The sequence below is a fragment of the Nuphar pumila genome, chromosome 4 (genome assembly GCF_984573655.1).
Source record: "Nuphar pumila chromosome 4, dmNupPumi1.hap1.1, whole genome shotgun sequence".
Classification (NCBI taxonomy): Eukaryota; Viridiplantae; Streptophyta; class Magnoliopsida; order Nymphaeales; family Nymphaeaceae; genus Nuphar; species Nuphar pumila.
Genome location: NC_143252.1, coordinates 31,492,636 through 31,517,890, shown reverse-complemented (window position 1 = coordinate 31,517,890; position 25,255 = coordinate 31,492,636). Strand labels below are relative to the sequence as shown.

Sequence of the window (25,255 nt, the reverse complement as noted above, 5' to 3'; positions counted from 1 at the left end):
TCGGTGGTTGTCGCCCCACGGCGACTCCACCGACGCCCAAATCACTGAAATAGCCTACACGGCCACACGCAGTGGAAATGCGTGGCTTCGTGGGCCCATAACCCAATGTTGGTGAAACCCTGTAAAATCAACATGGACAGAAAGTGTACATGAATTCGCCATAGTTCGTATAGGAAGTTCGGCATTCTCCTCAGTCGGTCAACGCCCACAATGAGCCCAGGCCTTAGGTCGACGGTGAGCAGGATCCTTTCCGCAGCGTCCGAATACGAACAGTATTTTGGCAGGGAAATGCTACGAACACTCATCATCTTCGCAGCCTCCTAACCCTTTATATAATGGGGGAATAAGGCAGTTACGTGAATGTGGTCTCTCCACATTCACGTAACTCTCACCCACTAACCTCATTATTTGGCCACTAATGTGACCCACTAATGGCTGTGTCAAACCGGGTCACACTGTGAGTTGGATCCTTAAACCCAAAATGTCCAACACTCATTAAACTACCATGGGTCTTTATAGACTTCTGATCCAAGCCTGTAGCGGGAGGAAGCCTGTAGCGGGAGGTTACCATAATCAGTGATTACCCAGCATGCTTTGTAACTCCTGTGAGTTATGTTATTCTACGATATACCCAAGTCAAACCTGGTCACATGAGGAGCTTCTTATAAAACCAAGCATGTCCATACGGTTAGATTCAAAAGAAAAGAACAAAAAATCCATCAAAATAATGGTTCACACATTAGTTCTCATATTTCCAGTTCTCATATATATATAAAATAACGGCTGCTTAATTGTCATCAGCTTCTGCGCTGAGCTTTCAAAAAGATGCGGTAATTTGCGAGAAAAGCGCCTTGAAATCATTTGTAGGTGGGCCAGCATCCTCTGGCTTTGATGTCACGTCAATTGCCTTATTCCTTGCCTCAGGGTGCAGCAGTGCCTATAAAAATGAAACCAAAGCAATTTTCAGGCAGAGAACAGGATACCTGTATGATGTATGAGGAAACCTGAAGCAAATTAACATGTCGATGCATGTGCATCTGTGCACAGCAGCTATTAACATACCTGAATGCAAACCTCTGCTAAATCATCCTTGGTAACTGCAATTGCTTCTGTTTCTGCAAGCTCATCATCTTGTCCAAACATCAACTCACGTCGACCGCCTTCTTCTTCCAGCAACATTCCAGGTCTTGAACACAGAGGACAAATAGCAAATAAGTATGAAGATGAGAGGGAAATTGTACTCATTTAGTCTAACCATGTTGTGTCTGTGCATGTGCATCAAACATGCAAACACACCAACATGACTATTCTCTACTTTCCATAATTGATGGCATCCGGATTGCTGTGAAAGTACTAGTTATTGAGTATAGGGCTATGAATATTAGGGGTGTCAATGGGTCAGAGCTGGTTCAGACTCATGTGGGTCCAGACCAGGTCCAATCAGGTCTGCTATACGTAGAACCATACCCAGGTCCTTGAAGAATTACAAGAATTATATATATGTATGTATGTATATGTATATATAGAATGAGTGGTAGGTGCTTGATCCATAGGTGCTTAAACAAAAAGCACTCATGATGACCGTCCATTCGTGCACGCGTCTTAATTGGGACTCTGATTGGTCAGTAACTGATAAAAAAATATTTTTTTATCTTTTTTACATTAAAAACGCTGGTCTTGATAGGGACTCTGATTGGGCCCAAGTCTGATATGAAATTTTACAAACCATAACCAGCTCCATATACTAATTGGACCATTCAGATCCAACCTGGATTCTAATGGGACCTCTTTTTTTTATCACCAAACCCTGACACTATAGGGTTTGGTATGGGTCGGGTCTTGTCAACCCTAACCTTATGCACCAATGACTAGGGGTGGCAAAACCTGACACGACCCGCCAACCCGCCTCTTAGGCGGGTTCGGGTTGGGCTTAAGCCAACCCGTTTATTAAACAGGTCGGGTTTGGGTTGGGGGTATGCCAACCCGCCAACCCGGCTGACCCGTTTAATAAACGGGTTAGGCGAGTGGGTCAACCCGCCAACCCGACCCGTCAACCCGCCAACCCGACCCGAGAACCTGAGAACCCGTTTACCCGACCCAACCCATTTATTAAATGGGTTGGCGGGTCGTGTCGGGTTACCAGTTTATTAAATGGGTCGGGTTTGTGTTTGCCACAGCCGACAAGTTTAATAAACGGGTCGGGTTTGGGTTGAGGTATGCTGACCCACCAACCCGTCGGGTCGACCCGCCAACCCGTCAAAGAACAATAATGAGTACAACGGAGAAGTGCACTTATTATTTCAGCATTAAACAATACACAAGCTTGATAAGATTTGAGAAATAGGGCTTATTATTTCAGCACTTATTATTTCAAGCACTAACCAACTTTTGCTTGGTCGGGCTTGGGGCTGGGAAATGAGATAAGCCGCGTCTGGTTTAGCTTGTGTTGAGCTTGGGGCTGGGAAATGATATAAGCCGCTTGTGGTTTAGCTTGTGTTGGGCTTGTGAAAAGCTTGTTCGAACTCATAAAATAGGCTCGACGAACATGAACAATAGGTTCTCATATTAGCTCAGCTTGTATAAGCTAATTAAGCAGTAACAAATATAATTTAGAGATATTTTACATCACTAGAACAAATAATTGAAATATATGGCTTGCAAGAAATAGGCATAGATATAAAATCTTATTCCTTTAATTTATCAGCCTGTCGTTTTGTAGTCCTATTGCTCTTTACTCTTAAAAAATGCATTTTTTTTTGGTAAATAAGCGAGCTTGTTTTGCTCGTACTCCTTATGAGCTTGAATGCTTCAAGTTTGGCTCATTTATCTCATTTACCAGCCCCACTCAGTCTCATAATGAGCTTGAGCTTGTTAAGCTTCAGATCATAAGAAATTCTAGAAGGTACCTTATGAGTGTATATGGTACACCTGTGTTTACCAAATATTCCTCGGACTTACGCTTGCAAACCTGAAAGCACAAAACATTGTCAATTGACATTCAATTTCAGTCCCCTACAAAGTTGCATCAATCTTCAGTAGCAAAAAACACATTTCTAGATGACATTATTAATATCCTGACCCCCCCTTTCCCCAAGAAAAAAAAAGCTAACCATCAATAGAAAAATAGCCAAACACCAATTAAACGGAAAGAAAAATACAGAAGCACTAAGAGATGATACTTAGCCTATCAACGGGTCAGGTTTGGTTCGAATCCAGGTGGAACCAGACTTGGACCTGATTTTTGGGTATAATATTGGGTTCGGACTCCGGTCTATTCGGGTTCACTATAAGAGAAAACATACCCGGACCCAATAAAAACTATATAAACCAGACCCGGGTTGGGCCTGGGTCTGATATAAAATTTCATAAACTATACCCGGATACATATATTAATCGGGCCTTCGATTCTGGACCCAGGTCCTAATCGTGTCTTCTTATTTATCACCATACCTGGACCTTATAGGGTTTGGTCCGGGTCAGATCCGGGTATACCAGACCCATTGATACCCCTATAGCCCATAATCAACTAACAAATCGTCCAATAGGGACTCCAAAAGAGTTTCTAAACAAAGCCAACTTACCAACATATTACGATATAGAGGATTCTCAACAGTACTGATATAATGATCTGTCCCACCCATGGACCCCACCAAAACAATGTGCTTTATTCCCGCATTTACAGCTGCACAAAAACTCTTTAAGTAAATAAACATAAACCGCATTAACATGACACTAAAGGGCCCTCTCAAAAGAAAGAGGCTTCCTTTGAGTGAGAGTGTAAATAAAAGACTACTGCATGGAATCAAACTTTTATTTTTGACGATGGAAAGTGACTTCCACAACAGGTGAAAAATGACGTTCTTCCACCCGCAACATAGGGAGCGTGTAAATAACACCCAAAACCAGGTTGAAAACAAACCTGGTTTTGGATATCAAACCAGGTTTCTCATAAAACCTGGTTTTAGAGTGTGCTTCCTTCATTCTTTTGTGAATTCAGACTGTGTGATTCATGTCATTCAAAGAATAATTTTTTTTCCATCTCTCCATCATAGAATGGGTTTTAAATTGCATAACCCAAAAATAATAAGTTATTGAAAAAAGGAAAAAATAAAAATACCAACCGGCATCAATCTGATGTTTCCCTCCCCACCAATCAATCTAAAGTCCAAAAATAAAATGTAAATACAGTTGCACATAAAATACTCCAAAAAAAGTTTATGATGAATTCCACAAATCAAACTCCTGAGGTACCTGTTCAGGATTTGCCTTTGGGTCGTCAGGTGTACTTGTGAGAATCACCAATGCATCAATACCACCTTCAAATGCTGGAATAATGCTGCTGGCGTCCGTAATATCACCAACGAACACATCGTCACCTCCTCCTAGTTGCTCCTTACTCTCTTCCCTTCTAACCAAACCCCTTGCAACGAACTGATCACTCCTCTCCTTCAGTTTCTTATACACCAGTTTACCTGCAATCCCACAAAACACTCATTCAAAATGAATCCTCTTACAGCCAAAAAGAGAAAGAAACGTTAAAGGGTGATTTGGGTTTCCCCTAAAAAACTTTTACCAGTTCCGCCGCCGGCTCCGGTGACCAAGACCGTCATCAAAGCCATGGCTGGAAAGGCGAACGCTTGGGTTTTTTCCGACGAGGATGAGGGGCGCTATCCACTGCAGGGAATAGTGGCGACGTCATACACAGAAGGGAAGGTACATGAAACACAGGTGGAAAAGCCATCCCACGAGGAAAAGCCATCCCACGTGATTTGTCTTTTTTTTTTGGATAAACAAAGCTGCGGTTAGAACCCTACCACATGTGCAATAATAACTTGCAAGGTGACGTGCACTTAACAGTTTCTGTCTGACAAAAGGAGCCCTCACACGTGGAGGCATCCCACGTGATTTTTTTTTTATGTCATCAGGGACTTTTTCCTTAACAAACAAACACTACAAGAAAAATGCTACTTAGCTACGGAAATTTGTAACAGATTTTTTTTGTCGTAAATTTACGATGGATTAGCTAGAGAAAACTATATGTCGCTAACATTCGAATGATTTGTGGAATTAGCGATGAAAAAAATTCGCTCATGAATTCGTCACTAATTAGTGACGGATTCGCAATGAAAAAATTCTCATCACTAATCTGTTGCTACTTAGCGACGGATTCACGACGAAAAAATTATGTCTCAAACTCCATCGCAACTTAGCGACAAAAAAATTTCCATCGCAAATTCGTTGCTAATTAGAGATGGCATTTTTTCGTCGCTAATTCTCAATACAAGAAAACGTTAATTAGCGACAAAAAACTTCTGTCGCAACTTCGCGACGGATGAGCAACAAAAATTTTCTATCACGAATCCGTCACTAATTAGCGACGGAATTAGCGATGGAATTTTTTTTGTCATTAATTAGCAATGGAATTCGCGACAGAAAATTTTTTCGCTACTTTTCGATTTAAACCGACCCATCTAGGGCGCAAAATTTTCTCTCTCTCCACGTACGAAATTTAAACTGACCCAAAAGTCGTTCGATTTAAACCGGTTTTTGGCAGGGCGTTCGAACGAGGATGACTTCATGGTGGAGGAACGCAAGGAAGAAGAGGAGTCAGAGTCGTCGACACTGGAGGACCAAGCCGGCCCGACCTCTCTGGTCTCAAACGACTCTTCTTTCATCTGTTTCATCGACATTCTTAACGACAACGCGTTTTCCGTCCCGGTAAGTGGTTTTCTTTTTCGAGCATGGCTTTCCATTCCCGACCTCTATTTTTTTGGCCTAACGATTTTGTTGGGGTTTCTGGTTTGAGGTCGACGGACAAGCGAGGGAACCAAACAAGCGAGGGAACCAGGTTGGGAGGCCACCGGACAGTGCGCCGATTCGGAGGTGCAGCCACTGCCTTGTGCAGAAGACCCCGCAGTGGCGGCCCAGGTCGAACAAGCGAGGAACCAGGTCGGGGAATAATTATTTATCAATGATGATAAGTTATCATCACGATATTTATGGTCGATAATGATGTATTTTCTTATAGTGTGAGAGAGAGAGAGAATATGGTAGCTGCTAACCACTTTTCTAACTATTTATCATGCTAATCGGGCTTTCAAATGGTTTTTTCTTGTTTTTCGTAAATTTGACCATACAATTGTGTTCTATATGCTTGATTTTATAGGAATCAACTCTTGGATCATCTGATTTTGATACGTAGGTAGGTTTTTATAAGGTGTAAAAAATCAACGATCTAAGATATTTTTAAATATTCAAGGATTAAAAGATCATGCTTTCATCAAAAAACACGATCCAAGTATCGTTTCGTAGTAAATCAATCATGTCGAACACATTTGTACTATCAAATTTAAGTAATAAATGAGAAACACCTTTCAAAACCCCGGTTAGAGTGGTGGTTAGCAAGTACCACCTTTTCTCTCTCTCACTCACTCACTATATATATATATGAGAATTGAACATATTAGGCTCCATTTCTAGTTCTGCCTCATAGGTTTTAAGTATATTATGATAGATCTAAACCATTAGAGGTATTTATCTTGCTCGATTTAGTGGGAACCGACTCTTGGATCTTGTTTTTCGATGAAGAAACATTTTTTTCTAAGTTGGGAAAAATTGGTACCTTCATAGCCATTTATTTTGGATCAACCAAAAAACTTGTATACAAGTCAGATTCTAGAGATCCAAAAGCCAGTTCTCACTAAACAAAGCCTATAGATCACATCTACGGTGTTAAACACGAGAAAAAATACTTTAAAACTATGATTTTTTGAAGGGCCTGACAAGACCTAATGAAAAAGGGGGCCTAATTTATACATTACTCTTTATATATATAAAAAGAGTAATGCATAACGGGGCAGAATAAGAAATGGGGCCTAATATGTTCAGTTCAACCCTATAGGTTTTAAGTGCTTTATGGTAGATTTGAACCATTAGATGTCTTTAGCATGCTTGATTTAGTTGGAATCAACTCTTGGATCATGTTTTTTTTATGAAAAAACATGTTTTTATGAACCAAAAAAACTGGTACCTTTACAGCCATTGATTTTGGATCATTGGAAAAACCTATATACAGGTCAGATTTCGGCGATCCAAAAGTTGGTGCCCTCTAAACAAAATCTATAGATCACATCTATAGCATTAGATGTGAGAAAAAAATACTTAAAACTACAATTTTTGAAGGGGCCTAAGGAACGCATTACTCTATGTGTGTGTCCCAGGCCTCCTATTAATTTTTTGGTTTCGCCCCTCATCAATTTTTGTTTTGATGGTTAAAGCATATAAGGCCACCAAATGACCAGGTTAACCTGTTCTGTCATTTTATGGTCTTGCCTTGTGTAGGGGTGGCAAAATCTGACACGATCCACCAACTCGCTTCTTAGCCTCGACCCGCCTAACCCGTTTATCAAACGGGTTGGGTTCGTGTTAGGGGTATGCCATTTAATAAACGGGTTAGGCGGGCGGGTCAACCCGTTTACCCGAACCCGACCCACCAACCCGTTTACCCGACCCTGACTCGCCCGCCAACTCATTTACCCATTTACTCGTACCCGACTCGCCAACCCGCCCGCCAGTTTACCCAAACCTGACCCGCCAACCTGCCTGCTAACCTGCCAACCCGTTTACCCGACCCGTTTATTAAACAGGTTAACCGTGCCGTGTCGGGTTGCCCATTTAATAAATGGGTCGGTTTCATGTTTGTCACAGCCGACCCGTTAAATAAATGGGTCAGGTTCGTGTTGAGGTATGCTGACCCACCAACCCGCCGACACGACCCACCAACCCGGCCCGATTGCCACCCCTATCCTTGTGTAACTTTCATGTAGTAATTGGTTGTAGGTTATTCAGCAGGCCCCCGCATTTTGATTTACAGGTTATACAGTAGGCTTTCGGACTCTGGCCCAATCTAATCGATTGCATATATATTTGCCTCATCTTCCCATGTGACATTATTGGCTGTTGTGGGTGGGGGGGGTTTACTGTTCTAGGAGCTCATGCATGCATATTTGTTTAGGGGTTGCATGTGATACTCGTTTTTTGCAAGTACCATTTCTGAAATATAGAACCTAAGTTTCAGAAACTTTTGTGGGAAACTCATGGGAAACATGTGAAACTTATTTTGCATGAAAACTACATTTTCAATGTATATTTTACTTTAATTAAAAGTTATATATATATATATATATATATATATATATATATATATATAATCACTAGAATATGAGAACTAGAAATACGACCATTTTCACACTTTTTTTGCAAAACCAACCATGTGGATGTGTTTGGCATGGTGAATTTGCTAGGAATCGACCATTGGATATTTCCTTTTTCAATAAAAAAATGTGATTTTTGAATGCTTGAATATTTATGAAGATTATAAGCCATTGATTTTAAAGTCTTAAAAAATCTTGTCTAAGCATCAAAATTTGACGATTCAAGAGCAGGTTCTTATACAACCGAGCATGCATATCACATATATATGATTAGATTCAAAATAAAGGAATAAAACATCTATGAAAATCCTGGTTCACATATTAGTTTTCATATTTTTAGTTCTCATATTCTAGTGATTATATATATATATATATATATAATGAGTGGTAGGTGTTTGATCCACACGTGCTTAAACAAAAAGCAGTCATGCTGACCATCCATCGTGCACGCGTGATAGATGGTGAGCATATAAAAAATGCAAAAGAAGATAAAAAAATGGTGCTTTTGAATTGCCGCTAAAAACAATCTTCATAATACCAGGTGCATCCCCTGCTAGGCATTTAATAGAGTTTTGAAGCACTGCTAAAAGCGCCTTTGTGTGTTTTTTGTATTTTTTGTGTGATGATCGTCTATCATGTGCACACGATGGATGGTTAGCACATGTATAACGCCCCAAAATATTAACTTAAAAAATTACATGATTTTTTTTAAATCATAGCAGAATTTTCTTATTAAGAGTTTTGTCAAATATCTCGAGCGAGTTACAATTGGTTAATAGACACTTTCATATCAAAAAGCAAAATGTCATAAACATCGTTTTGATCAATTACATGCCAAGAAAATTCTTAAATAATAAAGAAAATTATTTAAAATAGAGTTCCACAGGATATAGGCAAAATTGTATGGTCTCATGTTGCCACCCACATTGATGCATGCATCTGCTCCATGCTGGTCATTCTTTATCTGAAAATTTTTAAATATTGGGGTCATACTACAACCTAAACGAGAAACATAGTGGCAATATGATGTTCATAGTATCAAGTATACAAGTATACATGCAAAGCATCAGAACAGTAGAGTATAACGTCAAAAACACATTCAAGACATGAAATTCAGCAAATGTAACATCTAGTTATTTGGCAATTAAAAGTATCATTTATAGCTATTCATCATAGAATAGAACACAATCATGTTACAACAATCGTAATATCAAGGCATGTATCTCAAAACATAAAAAGGAAATTGACCAATTATATCTTTAGATTTCTCTTTTTAACTTTTTTTGTGGGTACACATAGGTTCAAACATTATAGCAAACTGAGACCATACAGGGGTTTGTTATGCTTTTCTTGAATAACCCAAGTGACTAACCGTATGGATATCCAAAGAAAATGGTTTGTGATAGAGAGAGTACTCCCCAATGGCAAAAACTAGAACAGGATACATTTCAATACTTCTGCAGAAGATATGAATCTACCACCTAAGACACATCGATAGTCCTAGCCCCTTAACTCAAAAGATTGGGGACCGAGTGAAATATATAGCTCTTACAAAAATAAAATTATCTCACAGAGTTTGTACTATCTACCTTCTCCAAGGTAGACCACAGGTCCAGTAACATATATTGTCTTTCAAGTATACCCAAAACCCAGGAAAGTTGGTAACATATATTGTCTTTCAGGTGTACCTAGAATCCAGTAACTTAGGTTATATGTGCATGTATTCATTTTGTTTATTTCTTGGTGCGAGTCATAGCACCTCAAGGGATTATCGCAACCCCAAACCCACACCTGGGGCAATCTAAGTGTATGCACACCAACAACCTCAGTGCATATAAGGCACCACTATAGTTTTCTCATAATATAGGCTCATATATGAGCCACGCACATGTGCATGCATACAGGTAATAACAACATGTGTATCTCAATAAACAACTTCATATGATACAGGCCAGACATTAGTTTAGGTTATATGTGTGTGCAATATTTAATTTTATAAGTTTGGGTGTATGTATTGTACCCCATTGGTCTTTTTCAACTACATGGACAGTCTTAAAAATAGTATCGCACAATTGCATCATAACACATCCATAGCATGTCACACATATATATCTCACAAGTGCTCGTGTGACACCACAAAGGTTCTATAAGAACCACATGCTCAGTTTTGAGCTTTCACATAACTATGATCCAACAATTTCTCATATTGAGCAAAAAAATTATCAAGAGCATGCATTTATCAGTAAGTGGTCCATACACTGGACATGGTCGTGACATTCATATTTCAATCACATGCATAACAAATGCAGCATTGATATCTCATTCTTTTGCCAAGCTCAATAACAACATAACATTCGTTTCATACGCATGTAACAAATTTTCATTTTTTACGAAACCATGCCCATGCATGCTCATTTTCAGAACATGACGGCCAAAACAATAGAATAACCAATCTTATAATATTTTATCAAGTTTTCAAATGGAACAACAACCCTGAATGAGTGTACAACCATAGCTTGAGTATCCAATCATGCAATATTTTCATACACGTAAAGAGCATCCCTTTCAAATATATATATATATATATATATATATATATATATATATATATATATATATATATATATATATATATATATATATATATATATATATTGACTAGGCAATGGATGACCACTACCAGCCCTATCACGCACCCGTTATCAATTGAACCCACATCATTTCGACACCCAATAGCATGCACTATCAGATTCTAAGGGCAAGCTTGGCTATGGCAGAGTTGTTGTATGCCACAACCCCATGGCCTAGAGCACACCAGTAGGGTGGCACGCTCTGCTGATCACCTGCACAGAGGAGGAAGGAGGCTGATATTTAGTAGTGTTGCACCCTATATCATGGATGCAATGCACCATCTCAGGAGCAGAAGGTTGGGGTTAGGCAGACCCTGGTTGTTGCACCTATATGGGTGCAGTGTGCTACAACAAGCTGCAGGCTGGGGTTGGGCAGACCCTGCCTGCAGGTACCTGGATGGGGCAGTGTTGCGGCACCCAAAGAAGGGCAACAAACTGGGGTTGAGCCGACCTCAGTCGGCAGCTCCCAACGGGGTGTAATGCACTCTACAACACCCTATGGAATTTAGATCAGGGTCAAACAGACCCTGCCCCTACTGGAACAGTCTGAACTGACAACTAGTGAATAAAATCAGACATTGTGAGTGGGTTGGGGTCAAAAAGACCCCTACCCGTTCCCAAACACAACCCCACATCATGCATATATATAACAGAAAATAAATGAGCAATATCAATCGTATGGTAGTCAATGCATATCTATATTTTTTTTAACTAAAACAAGGAAAAATCTTAACGAATCATGCAAGGTGAACAAGTGCCTGTGTAATCAATATGACATAAGAACTACATGGATGTGAAATCATGTATTCATTCTTTTGAATCTAAATACAAAAAGAGTGAATCATGTAAAATACACGAACATGGTTTTTTCAAACTCATAACCAGTATGAATAGATTTACATGATAATATATATAATACATATATCTTTTTCTTTAAGAAATCTATTTAAAATAAGCATACACGATTCATCATGAACATAATTGTATGCATAAATGTATGTATGATACACTAATATCTATATGTATCTATTTCCTTCTTTTATTCATTTACTATTACACACATATTTTTGTAAACTAGCTACATGCGTTATGCTATCGATCACACCATTTAAGGCAGATCGACACACATAATAATGTGTTCCAACATAGTCATATATGTTGGTCCAATATTTACATATCAAGGTTCAATTAGATCCTACATCAGCCATGGCTAAGACCCATGCTAAATATACATACGCATTTTCATACATATATTCAGACGGTGCACAACATACATGTGTTCCATGACACCATGGACACACATAGAGATACTATGCCCTTACCTTAATCGACGAACCAAAAACCTGAAAAGAAGACCGTGTAGGTGGATTGGTTAGTTGATCACCCTCCTCCAAGATGCACCTAGTCCAGCATCTCCAAAATATGTGGAGGAAGGAGAAGAATAAAAGAGAAAAAGAGCAAAAGGAGAAGAAAAGGAGAGAGAGAGAGATCTTCATATAAATGCTAAAGGGGAGAAAGGCAGCTAGGCATGTGATGTTGTCCTTCCCTAGTGAGCTCACATCGAAAGGGAAAGAATGAGGGAGCACACCACTCTCTTGCCCATTAGATGTCCCTCAATCAAGGTAAGTATTGAATTCTTTTAATTTTGCTTATCTTTTGGTTTTTAATTACTTTGCTTTCCAAAATGATATATATGCATTTGAGGTAGGTTGAGTGTGTGAGAGTGTGGCACTTTCCTTGAGGATCACTCGCAAAAACTGGAAATAGAGAGGGACGCTTTCTATTTCAGTATGCTTTTCACACTCAAGGTGACTCCTTGAATTGCTTACTTCCTTTATTTATTTTCTCTCTTATTATTGTTGTAATTTTCTTTCTATATATATTGAATTTTGTCTCACATGCCAAAATAAGAGAGAAAGGGGGTTGATTTTCCCCATTTTGATAGGTGGGTCCCACTAGCACCCTTTCCTCTATAAACTTAAAAAACATGTTTAGTTTTAGTATTAATTAAAACTCTCATTTTAAGTTTTCTAATTTATCCAGGATCCAAATTTAGATTCTATTCTATTTTGGATCAACCAAAAATCAAAATCCAATTCTAAAATGGATTTCATATTTCTCCAAGATCCAATACCCAAACTTCAGATCCAATATAATTGGATTGGATCCCATATAATTGGATGAGATCCAAAATAAAAAATTACTAAATCTAATTTTTCATTAGCCCCTAAAAGATCAAGACTATATCCCAATTAATTTTTCTTACTTAACCTACTTGCCTTAAATAGTTTTTCTTGATTTAATTAACACCAAAAAGACAAGGAGGGGTGTTCCACTAGCAGACACTAATATTCAACTCAATTTCAAACTCAAATGAAACTCCAAGTTAATTTCACTGAAATGTCAATTTAAATCAACTTTAAATGAAATTCAATTTTACTTTAAATTCTAATTCCTCTAAAATTAAAACAAACTAATTCTAAATTAAACCCAAAATTAATTAAATTAAAATCCTACTGAAATTCATATTAAATTCACACAAAATGGTTGTTTTAATATGGATCAAATCACTTTGAATTCAATCTAGATTCAAATTTATTTTAGGTTTTCAGGTAGAATTTCAGATCCTGAATTAAAATCCAGTCCAGTTTGGATCCTGGATAAAGAGTCAGTTTAAACACTCAGAAATAATGATCCAAACAAGGCAATCAATTAAAAATTCAAATTAAATTAGTGAAAAAAATCTTTAAAATTCTTAGATGCATCCTCTCCCCTTAAAGAAATTCCGTCCTCGAAATTCGTTATACATACTACTCAAATAAATGGAGGTACTTCTTTCGCATTGTTGCTTTGAGTTCCCAAGTACATTCTTCAAGACTATGATATTGTCATCGCACCTTGACCAACGAAATGGTCTTGGTTATTAATATTTGTTCTCTACGATCTACAATCTCAACTGGCCTCTCCTCTACTATCAAGTCTTTTCGTATATCTATGTCCTCAAACTAGATCACATAAAATGGGTCATGCATATATTTCATCAACATCGTTACATGAAAGATATTATGAATTTGTGCAAACTGAGGCAACTCTACTCAATATGTTGTTTCACGGATTCACTCCAAGATCACAAAAGAGCCAACATATTTGGAACTTAGCTTACCCTTTTTACCGAATCTGAATACACTTTTAGTGAGAGACACCTTCACAAAGACATAATCCCCCACTCTAAAGGTGAGTTCTCTATGACATTGATTGTCATAACTTTTATGCCTTTTCTGTGCAGTGCATAATCGGTCTCATATCATTTGTATATATTGAGTATAATGTTGGAGTACCATCAGCGATTCCAATTTTTGCTCACCAACCTCATCCCAGTATATCGGTGATCTTCAGGGCCATCCATACAAAGCTTTAAAAGGAGCCATTCAAATGCTTGTGTGGTAGATGTTATTATATGCAAATTCAGTTTGTACCAAGTGTGTATCCCAATCACCCTTCTAATCCAGTATGCAGACTCATAACATATCCTCCAGAGTTTGTATCGTTCTTTTTGACTGACCATCAGTTTGAGGGTGAAAAGTCGTGTCAAACTTCAGTTTTGTGCCCAAGGCCTTTTGCAACTGACCCCAAAACTGAGAGGTAAATCATGCGTCTCGATCAGATATGATCAGAGCAGGAACTCTATGTAATCGCATGATCTCTTTGATATATAAATCTGCCAAACTTTTAAGGGATTGTCCTTTCTGAATAGGCAAAAAGTGGGTCGATCTGTTAAGTCGATCAACCATAATTCAGATAGTATCATGGTGTCTATGGGTTCGTGGTAAACCCATCACAAAGTTCATAGTAATATCTTCCTACTTCCACTAGAGAATTTCCATCAACTGCATTGTTTCACCAAGTCTTTAGTGTTCGATCTTGATTTGTTGACAAGTCAAGCATCTCGAGACATATCTGATAATATAAATCAAATTTTATACTCTTATTTTGAGACAACAAAATAATGGACTTGTTAATCACTAAATAAATAATTCTAAATCAGATTATATAGTGACATATCATTTTATGCTAATCCATCAGTACCCACATTGTATTAAACATCTTCGTACTACTCGGGTGGATGGTATACTTACTCTTATGTGCTTCATCTAATAATTCTTCTCTCAACTTAGGGTCATTTGGCACCCAAATTCGCTCACACATCCATATGCTTTCATATTCTTTAAGTCAGAAAGAGGAGTTATCCAGCTAGGTAAGCACCTTTAGTTTTTCATACTAAGGGTCTTCTTTGTGTCCAATAATTATCTTTACTAGAATTTTTGGTTGAGTTGTCAATCTAGATAATCTTACAACACCTTGGTCGCTGAAAAATGGCATCTACTTAACAAAGTCTTCTAACAGTTTTCACCCTATACCCACCAAACTGGCTAATGTACCCTCAGTCTTGCGGCTAAGGGCATCAGCTACCATGTTTGCCTTCCTTGGGTGATAGGAAATAGTGAACTCATAATCATTTATAAATTTCAACCACCTTCTTTGTCGCATATGTTGTTTTCTCTGTGAGAACAGATACTTCAGACTTTTGTGATCTGTAAACACTTCAAATTGTTCTTTATATAGGTAATTTCTTTATATCTTCAGGGTAAAGACTAGCGCCGCCAATTCCAGGTCATGAGCCGGATAATTCCTTTCATGAATCTTCAACTGTTGTGATACATAGGCAACAATGTTTCCAAGCTACATTAAAACATAACTCAAGCTTATACCTGAGGAAACTGTATAAACTATAAATCTGCCACTGCCCAATGGCAAGGCCAGTACTGGTGTCGTTGTGAGCTTTGCCTTCAGCTTCTGAAAATTCTCTTCACATTTCTTATTCTACTCAAATTTAACTCCCTTTCTTTGGAGCTTTCTCATAGGCATAGCGATCTATGAAAAGTCTTCAATAAATCATCAGTAATAACTTTCCAAGCTGAGAAAACTCCTTATCTCACTTATATTTTTTTGTTATACCCAATTCATTACCGCCTCAACCTATTAAAATATTCAAGATCTATTTATCAGAATCTATTAAGGTAAAGAAATAAAAAAAATTATCTAAATTTTCAATGGGGATAGTCATTCATCTTCATTGGGTCCACTGGGACTTCATCCTTCTAGATGACATGTCCTAAGAACATGACTTCATCGAGTCAAAATTCACATTTTAAGAACTTGGAGTATAATTGATGCTCTCAAAGGGTCCCCAATACAATCCTCAGATGATCCTAATGTTGCTCTATATTCTCAGAGTACACTAAGATGTTATCAATAGAAATGATCACAAATATATCTAGACAAGGCCAGAATATCTAATTCATCATATCCATGAAAGCAGTTGGTGCATTGGTGAGTCTGAAAGGCATCACCTCAAGTTCGTAATGTCCATACCTCGTCTGAAATACTATCTTCGAAATGTCATATCCTAAGTTGATGGTACCTAGACCTCATGTCAATCTTTGAAAAGACTTTGGCCTTCTGCAGCTCATCGAATAGGTCTTCTATGCAGGGTGCGATAAGGTTCCCTTGAAATCATTGTTATTTCAGACACCAACTCAATCCCAAACTCCACCTCACGGTGAGAGGGAGTTCCTCCAGAAACATGTCTGGAAATTCATAAACAATATCCAAATCTCTGATATGTATTGGTTTAGACTCCACCCCCATTACACTGACTAAGAATGCAGGGTCACCTCTCTACAGGTACTTTTGAGCCTTGAGGGCACAGATTAACCGATGTTTGAGAACAGGTCTCAAAAGACTGAATTTGACCTTCGACATACCAGGTCGAGAGAAGATGACCTTCTCTTCTCTACAAAGAACCCTGGCATAATGCCATTATACTCAGTCATATCGAGTATGACCAGATTAATGGGTAAACATTGTTCTCCTAATTTTATGTCCACATTCGACATATAATTTACATAAACCTCATTAAAACCAAGCAAATTATACATGACTAATTTATGTTTCAATGACTAGAGTGGGTTGTTTAGCAAAATTTGGCAACACCATACCGTGTTTAGCAAACCAAGCAGTAAATTGTTTCGCAAAATTTATTGATATAAAAGAGTGAGTTCCACCATAGTCAAATAAGACTAGAGTCGTTTGTCTAGATACTAACACCATACCTTGAACCAAGTCACCCTATTTCAATTGCTCTGTGATGGTAGCATAAACTCGACTAGACACCTTCTTTTGGGCTCCCTGTGGCTATTGTTGTTGTTGTTGTCCCCTGGTTGCGTACCTCATATCAACAGCTTGTTTCTTGTGTCACTCCTTGATATAATGTCTCATCTTTCTACAGTAGAGACTGGCATCAATCTCTTAGGGACGTTGTCCATGGTGAAAGCAGTTACACTTTTGGCATTGTTGGTTCTACATCTGCCCTAGTTTGTTTTCACTATTTTGCCTATGCTTCTTTGCCGATGGAGTGAACATATTTCCACCAAACCTCTTCTTGAATTTTTGTTTTCAATCTCTAAACTTATTCTGTTTAGACTTTTGTCTTTCTGTCTAGTCATTGTCTAGTAGGGTTGCAACCTGCCTAATATCAACATGTGCCTCAAGAGTGAAGTCGATATTTCTCAGAATTATTTTGAAGATCTATTGGACTTAAATATATGTATTACCTGGATGGCCTCATCGAGTGATTTTGGCCCTCATGTATACAGATAGTTCCTCAAACCCGCCTTCAAACCATGGGCAAATTTTATCGCCCTATCCTCTTCTATCAAGTAGACATTTAGACAATTTCATTCTAAACTATGAAACCTGGTGATATACTTGGCTAAGGTCGAGCCACTCTGCTGCAGGTATAAGAGCTTGTGTATCTTCTTGCTCCGTTCATGATTAGGAAAATAGGCAGCACTAAAAACCTCTATGAACTAAGCCCAAGTCACTAGTCCATTATAGAATCAGAATTCATAAGTGGTTTCCCACCACTTTTTTGTGTGCTCCTAAAGTCTATAGGTCTCAAAGTTGACCTGACAGCCCTCTGGAACCTCAAGAACCCAAAAGATTCATTCAATCTCGCGTAACCAATTCTCTTCTGCCTCTGGATCCATTTTTCCATAAAGGCAGGTTGATCCATGTACATAAATTTCTTATATAAAACACCACCCTCTACAGTCAGCCTGTTCTGAGCCACTTGCTGCAAGTTTGCTCCCATCTGTTGCATGCCAGCGGCTTGCTATCCCATAACCTTGGTTAGATTGTTTAAGGTGTTCATGACATCAATACACCTATTTTCCCAGGCCATCTATTAAAAAAACTAAATTATAGTAAGTTCTAAGTTTATCTGGATTATAAACTTGCTAAATGATGACCCTATTAATATTTCTAGGTTCTTATTCACACATACAAAGTTTGTTTTAATTTCTTAAAAAAATATAATAGTAACTCAGTTACAATATACTTATAGAGTTGTGCAGGGTCGCTGGAAGGGCCATGAACTATAAATTCTTATCCTACTTTGATACAAAGGTTGTAATGCCCAAAAATAATTAACTCAAAAAAATTATAGGAATTTTTTTTTTAAATCATAATGAAATTTTCTTATCAAGAGTTACGTCAAATATCTCAAGCAGTTAATAGAAACTTTCATACCATAAAGCAAAATGTCTTAAACATCATTTTCATCAATTACATTTCAAGCAAAATCTTGAATAATAAAGAAATTTATTTAAAATAGAGTTTTATAGGACATAAGTAGAATTGTATGGTCTCATGGCGCCACCCGCAGTAACGCTTGCATCTGCTCCATGCTGATCATTTTTTATCTAAAAAATTTTAAATATTGGGGTCAGACTACAACCAGTTTAAGTAAGAAACATAGTAACAATGTTAGTGTTCATAGTGTCAAGTATACATGCAAAGCATCAAAACACTAATGTATAACATCTAAAACACAGAAACATAGTAGCAATGTTAGTGTTCATAGTGTCAAGTGTACAAGTATACATGCAAAGCATCAAAACACTAAGGTATAACATCTAAAACACATTTAAGACATGAAATTCACCCAATGTAATATCTAGTTACCTGGCAATTAAAAGCATTATTTATAGCTATGCATCAATCGCAATATCAAGGCATATACCTCAAAACATAAAAAGGAATTTGACCAATTGTATTTTTAGGTTTATCTTTTTAACTTTTCATGTGGGTACACATAGGCTCAAACATTGTAGCGGACCGAGACCACACGGGAGGTTGTTATGCTTTCTTTGAATAACTTGAGTGATTAGCCGTATAGATATCCAGAGGGGACAGTCAGTGTCAAAGAGAGTACTCTCCAATGGCAAAAACTAGAATATAATGCATCTTGAGACTTCTACAGAAGACATGGATCTACCATCTATGACACATTGGTAGTCCTGACCTCTTAACTTCGAGTACTGGAGATCATGTGAGATGCCTAGCTCTCATAAAAAAATGTCCCATAAAGTTTATACCATTTACCCTCTCTAAGGTAAACCATAGGTCTGATAACATATATTGTCTTTTAAGTATACCCAAAACCCAAAAAAACTGATAACATATATCATCTTTCAAGTATACCCAGAATCCAATAACTTAGGTTATGCAATGAATATTATTGTCATACATTCATCAATACAATTGATCACTTTCAAGGTCGATAGTCATCAACACGGGCACAAACATGTATATAATCAAATAAAAAATCCTAAGATTTTAGATTACCACTTTGGGGTACTAACACATATCAATTCAGTCGACCAAACATAAGGTTATGAGCCATTATCCAGACTCGAACATTCAATTGATTTCAAAAGATCTATCGCATATCTCATTTCATATATCAATCAACATGCATGATATCATATATCTTGACATTTAAATTATAAAATCACATATTCAGCCAACAAGGTGTCATGAACCATAGCTCAATCTTAAGTCTAAATATTTATTGCATGCATTCATAATTTTACATAATGTGGCATTTAACAACATATAGACGTTTGTCATAACATAGTCATATGAAATCATCAAGATTCAACAAAATCTACATATTCATAGATTAAACCTTAACGCATGCATAGATAAAATATGAATTTCATGCATGCGTATGTGAGCATGCACATTCCATAATACGAAGCAACTAAACTTCAACATATGTAACTCTTACGCATTTCGAGTTATTCACACAACATGAAAGTCGTATATACATGTTTCACCACATGAATCACTATGCAATGTAAGCATTTCATGCATTATATATATATATATATATATATATATATATATATATATATATATTACTAACATTAACATATAATTCACTTAAATCATGGTTCATTCACGAGAGCACGAGACATATCAGTCCATGCATAATGGCATTTGCATAATCCTACATGATTTGTTCATAACATATATGACATGTTTTATAAAAATATTGTTTTGTATAAGCAATTTAATTTGGTTATGTTATCACATCAATCATGAAACATTCATTTTATTAATGCATGCTCAAACATGTACCTATAACAAACACACTCTGTATTCTACTAACTATAATCATGACAAGCATGATCTCCTAAACGACAACATGAAAAATATTTTTATTCTCATATATTCAAATCATGTTCAGCATGTTCTTCAAATTTCAATCATAGCAGTCCTAGATATTCACAACTAAATGTGGCGTGTACACGTAACCATATTGCAACACAACATAAGCAGTTTAGATATATACAACAGCCTTAGATATGCACAACTAAGTATAATTAAGTGATAGATAAAGTGGTCACTACTCATATAGGCAGCCTGAAGGAAATATTAAAGAGGGGGCTACTATTCCAGCTCTTTCCAACCAAGCTCTCCCTACTCCCTCTTTTTCCATCACGTAACTAAAGGAAGGTTTCCTTCCCTATCTTATTTCTTAACCAATAGCTCACATTTTTCCTCCCCTCTTGTGCATCACCAAGAAGCCTAAAAAGCGCAGCCTCCCTCCCACCAGAGACCCTGATCACCCTGACAGTTCTGACTCATATTTGAATAAGATCCAATGAGATAAGGTTGAATCCAAATCCAAAGTGTGGTGATGCTGGGGCAGTTAAAAAAAGTTAACAATAATCTCTTTACATGTTAAAAAATGCAACCAGATTTTGATCCAAATCTGAATCAAATCTAACCTCAAATGCTGATCTGTATCCAAAAATAATTATTTTAGCAAATCTGAATAAGATACTAATGCACATTCTGATCTCACTTTAAGGATCTGGATTTGGGAATACATGTTGGATTTGGGTCCGATATCAGACTATATCCAATCCATTTTCACCCCTATCTCTTGTGGTTGAATTTGGGATTATACAGCTAGGAAAGCCCAACAAAAGTGAGAAGATTATACCGATAATCTACCTGCACTTGGTTGAACCAAACCCGGGCTTTCAGCTCACAACTTCATCTCACTCGATCTGAGCTGGAACCTCAACCGTGTTTGTTTGAGCTTGATTACCCAGTCAACATTTTGCACTAGTCCGGCCTGTTTTAGAACTTGAACTCATGACTCGGGATGAGTCTTGATTTTGGTAGATGACTTACAATTCGAACAACTCGGTAACCGAACTATATGTGTGTGTAAGAGATTCTTTGAACAGATAGCAAATATCCAATAAGAGTATATATATATATATATATATATATAGAGAGAGAGAGAGAGAGAGAGAGTGTGCATATGCGCCTATATAATAGTGATAAATTAAATAAAACATATACCATATGAACTTACAATTTGTATATCAAAAGAGAGAGAGAGAGAGAGAGATCAAAGCGTGGTATTCCCGAACAAAACAACCGAAAACATTATTGAACATTATCAAACTTGGAACGCTTTTTTTTTCTTTTTGGAGGACTCAGCATGCTAAGGCATGCAATGTATCCACGTAAGCAACTGTGGACCCCACAATCTCATACCCCCATAACCAAAGAGTAATTTCCAATTGGCCCAGCAACCCATACCGTAATCCGGTCGGAATATCACCGGACCCTTACCTGGTGTGCTTCTTTGGATCCACCCCACAAGCGATGGAGCACTCGCATCCGCCGGCGAAGCACGAGCACAACCCTCCTTTCCTTTCCCTGCCACCACCATCACCAACAACACTGCCCCCAGGCGTCGTCTTCCAACCGCTCAGCTCCCGGGACGAGTCGGCCTGGTAGTCGTAGACCGACGGAAACTCGGAGCGCCACTTCTCCAGCTTCTGCCTGAGCTCCTCCCGCCCGCCGCTGCTCGGCACACTCCAATTCTCCACCGAGGCGTCCACCTCCGCAGGGTAGAAATCCACTACCGACTCGTCGACCACGGTCTCGGTCCCGCCGAACGACGATGCCTTCCCGACCTTCTTCAGCTCCGGCCCCTCGAAGGCCTCATCGTACACCGAACCAGCTTTCTTCGGCAACACAGAGTCGTCGGAGGGGTACATGCCCTTGTTCCGCCGCATCAGCGGGAAATTCTCTCCCATGAGATCCTGGTAGCCAACGGCTGAATTCATCCGCGCGTAGAGCGGCCGGATCGGCCCGTCGAGCACGGAGGCACCGATGTTGATTATCCCCTGCGGGCGGCCGGATGACCGCCAGACCTGGAGTGCACTGAACTTCATGTTCGACTGCCCGGTTCCCTGGTTCGGGAGGAGGTTCCCGACGAGGACCCGGGCCGTGCCAAGAAGGGTGTCCCGGAACCAGCCCGTGCTGTAGATCTCCACCATGATCGCCGACGTCTCGTTTTGGAGGAACGACTGGTCGACTCGGAAGATGAACTTGTCGTTCCACTGCGGGGCGGTGTGGTTTCCCGAGTCAACCCGGGTGGCGAGCTTGTGGTCCGGGTGGACCCAGGTGACCGCGTAGGTCGACATGGATCGGCCCACGGGGTGGAGGCCCTGGGCCGAGATGATGTTGATCTCGAGAAGCTGGAACGACTGGGCGGCAATGCTGATCGCCGGTGCCTTCTTCGTCATTCCCCTCCAAACCGGAAGCGGAGCAACCGAACCGGTGGTGGAGGGGTCCGACTAGGAAGGGGAGAAGGCGACCAACAATGCAAGAGCCTTGGGTCCCTTGTGGCAATATAAGGGGTGGACCTTCAAACCGCGTTTAGTTGGCGAGGTGGGGCCACACACGCGACAGAGAGGAGGATGCCTTATTTGGTCATCCTGGCCGTTGGCATCCTCCTCACTCTCTCTTGTCACCGTTGATTCTTTACAGCACAGTAAAAATCGTTTTAATAAAAAGAAACAAAAATAAATCTGATCTGGTATTTGAGTATACGCTCCAATCTCAGATCTCAGGTATATCAAATGCAGAATTTCAAACAAAAAGCCGCCACAAATCTGAGATTCTTTCTTTGTGATATAATGGGAGAGAAAGGAGGATATGAGATCTCACTTAGGGGGTTGGACCTGTCTTCATATCTCATATTAGAGCATATAGGGGTGGCAATTTCTGACACGACCCGCCAACCCGACCCGCCAACCCGCCTCTTAGGCGGGTTCGGGTTGGGCTTAAGCCAACCCGTTTAATAAACGGGTCGACCCGCGTAACCCGTTTATTAAACAAGTCGGGTTCGGGTTGGGGGTATGCCAACCCGCCAACCCGACCCGCCAACCCGTCTGCCAACCCGCCAACCTGCCTACCTGCCAACCCGATCCGTCAACCCGCCAACCCGACCCGCCAACCTGACCCGCGAACTTGAAAACCCGTTTACCCGACCCAACCCATTTATTAAATGGGTTGGCGGGTCGTGTAGGGTTACCCGTTTATTAAACGGGTCGGGTTCGTGTTTGCCACAGCCGACCCGTTTAATAAACGGGTCGGGTTCGGGTTGAGGTATGCTGACACGCCAACCCGACCCGATTGCCACCCCTAAGAGCATATATCACAAAGAATAATGATTGAGTCTTGGGCCGACCTCAAAAAGGAAATGAGAGAACATTTTCTTCACCACATTAACAAGAAGATTGCTCGTGACAAGTTGATGACACTGAGGCATATGGGGACTATTCTAGAATATGTAGCTTAGTACTCTCTTGTATACCCAACTGATTTGTTAGTTCATGGACTATGGCCCTCAACTCTTCGACTTCAGCCCTTACATCACTATCTAACTTTTTGAAATCATCTTGTGTCCTTTTAATAGTGTTGGCACATGCACGGGGACATCTTATGACTAACGGTTTTATCGGGCAAAGGTGCTTGAAGCTATGGTTTTTTTAAGGGTCTTAATAGGAGATTCTATATAGAGTGAGAGAGAGAGAAAACTGGAAATCAGAGATCTAATGTGAATCATGATTTTCATAGATTTTTTGTTATTTTTACTTAAATCTAATCGGATGTGATCGACATGTTTGGTTTTATAAGGACCAGGTCTTGAATCATCATATTAGATTATGATGCACAAATAAGATTTTTTAAGGCTTTAAAATCAATCACTCATAATCTTCATAAATATTCAAGCATTCAAAAATCATGTTCTTTTCATTGAAAATACATGATCCAACATGTGACTCCTTGCAAATTTATCATGTTGAACACATCTACATGGTTGGATTTAAAAAAAATATTAGAAATGCACATATTTCTAGTTGTCATATTCTAATTTTCATATTTTCAGTTATATATATAGGAATAATATTTGGCCTTATTGAAGGCACAAAACAATTGAGCTAGAAAGCATAGGTTTATGCTCTAACGACTCAGTATGACCACATAAATGTGTTCAACATTGTTTTGTGCTAAGATCAAACCTTGGATCATGTTATTTTAATTTAAAAATATGATTTTTTGAGTAGGAGAGTTGTTGATTTTTGAAGCACTTAAAAAACTCACATGTCACGATCTCATGATTTAACACTCAATTTCTTCAAAATAACCTTGTAGATCACATTCGTAAGGTTTGATCAACAAAAATAACAAAATTTGAAAATATGAAAAAAGTAATTTATACTCAATAGCTTTAATAGCACCGAAGATATACGTTAAATAATTGTATTATCCTTGCAAAATGGAATGCTTCTCAAAATACTTAGCAATTTGATAAAATCTCACGCATATCCAAAATCACGCCTATAGTATAAATTCATTTGAAATTCAACTCAAACTCAAATTCACACTCAAATTAATCAATGAATTGCAAGAATCAAAGTAGTTATCTTAATGAATGTATGTTTATACTAAGACTAGTTATCCTCAAAACATGTTTCACATGTATATGATAAATTAATCAATGAATTACTTATTCAAAATAGTAATCTTACATACATGTTTCATATACACATATATAACATTTTAAATATTGAATTACAAAAATTGGCACAAGCACATATATATGACAATTTAATGAATGATTGAATG

General features: G+C 38.6%; 2 protein-coding genes across 2 annotated transcripts; both read right to left on the bottom strand.

The window, feature by feature from the left end:
• Nucleotides 1-659: 659 nt before the first annotated feature.
• LOC149839845 (uncharacterized protein At5g02240-like) lies at nucleotides 660-4,691 on the bottom strand. The gene is made up of 7 exons (XM_090002849.1): nucleotides 4,574-4,691; nucleotides 4,252-4,472; nucleotides 4,122-4,158; nucleotides 3,582-3,682; nucleotides 2,907-2,968; nucleotides 1,063-1,186; nucleotides 660-937 (listed from the first exon to the last, which is right to left on the bottom strand). The coding sequence occupies exons 1-7, from the start codon at nucleotides 4,617-4,619 to the stop codon at nucleotides 818-820; spliced, it is 711 nt and encodes a 236-aa protein (XP_089858975.1). The 5' UTR covers nucleotides 4,620-4,691; the 3' UTR covers nucleotides 660-817.
• Nucleotides 4,692-18,521: 13,830 nt separating this feature from the next.
• LOC149839844 (uncharacterized) lies at nucleotides 18,522-22,645 on the bottom strand. Its single transcript, XM_090004253.1, has 2 exons — nucleotides 21,905-22,645; nucleotides 18,522-18,666 (listed from the first exon to the last, which is right to left on the bottom strand). The coding sequence occupies exons 1-2, from the start codon at nucleotides 22,615-22,617 to the stop codon at nucleotides 18,663-18,665; spliced, it is 717 nt and encodes a 238-aa protein (XP_089860379.1). The 5' UTR covers nucleotides 22,618-22,645; the 3' UTR covers nucleotides 18,522-18,662.
• Nucleotides 22,646-25,255: the final 2,610 nt, after the last annotated feature.

Bases quoted from the DNA above. Each gene is read 5' to 3' on its own strand.
- LOC149839845 (XM_090002849.1), bottom strand. From the start codon at position 4,619: ATGGCTTTGATGACGGTCTTGGTCACCGGAGCCGGCGGCGGAACTG. The intron at 4,473-4,573 runs GTAAAAGTTTTT...GTGGGATTGCAG, and splicing joins CGGAGCCGGCGGCGGAACTG to GTAAACTGGTGTATAAGAAA. The intron at 938-1,062 runs GTATGTTAATAG...TCATTTTTATAG, and splicing joins TAGCAGAGGTTTGCATTCAG to GCACTGCTGCACCCTGAGGC.
- LOC149839844 (XM_090004253.1), bottom strand. From the start codon at position 22,617: ATGGTGGAGATCTACAGCACGGGCTGGTTCCGGGACACCCTTCTTGGC.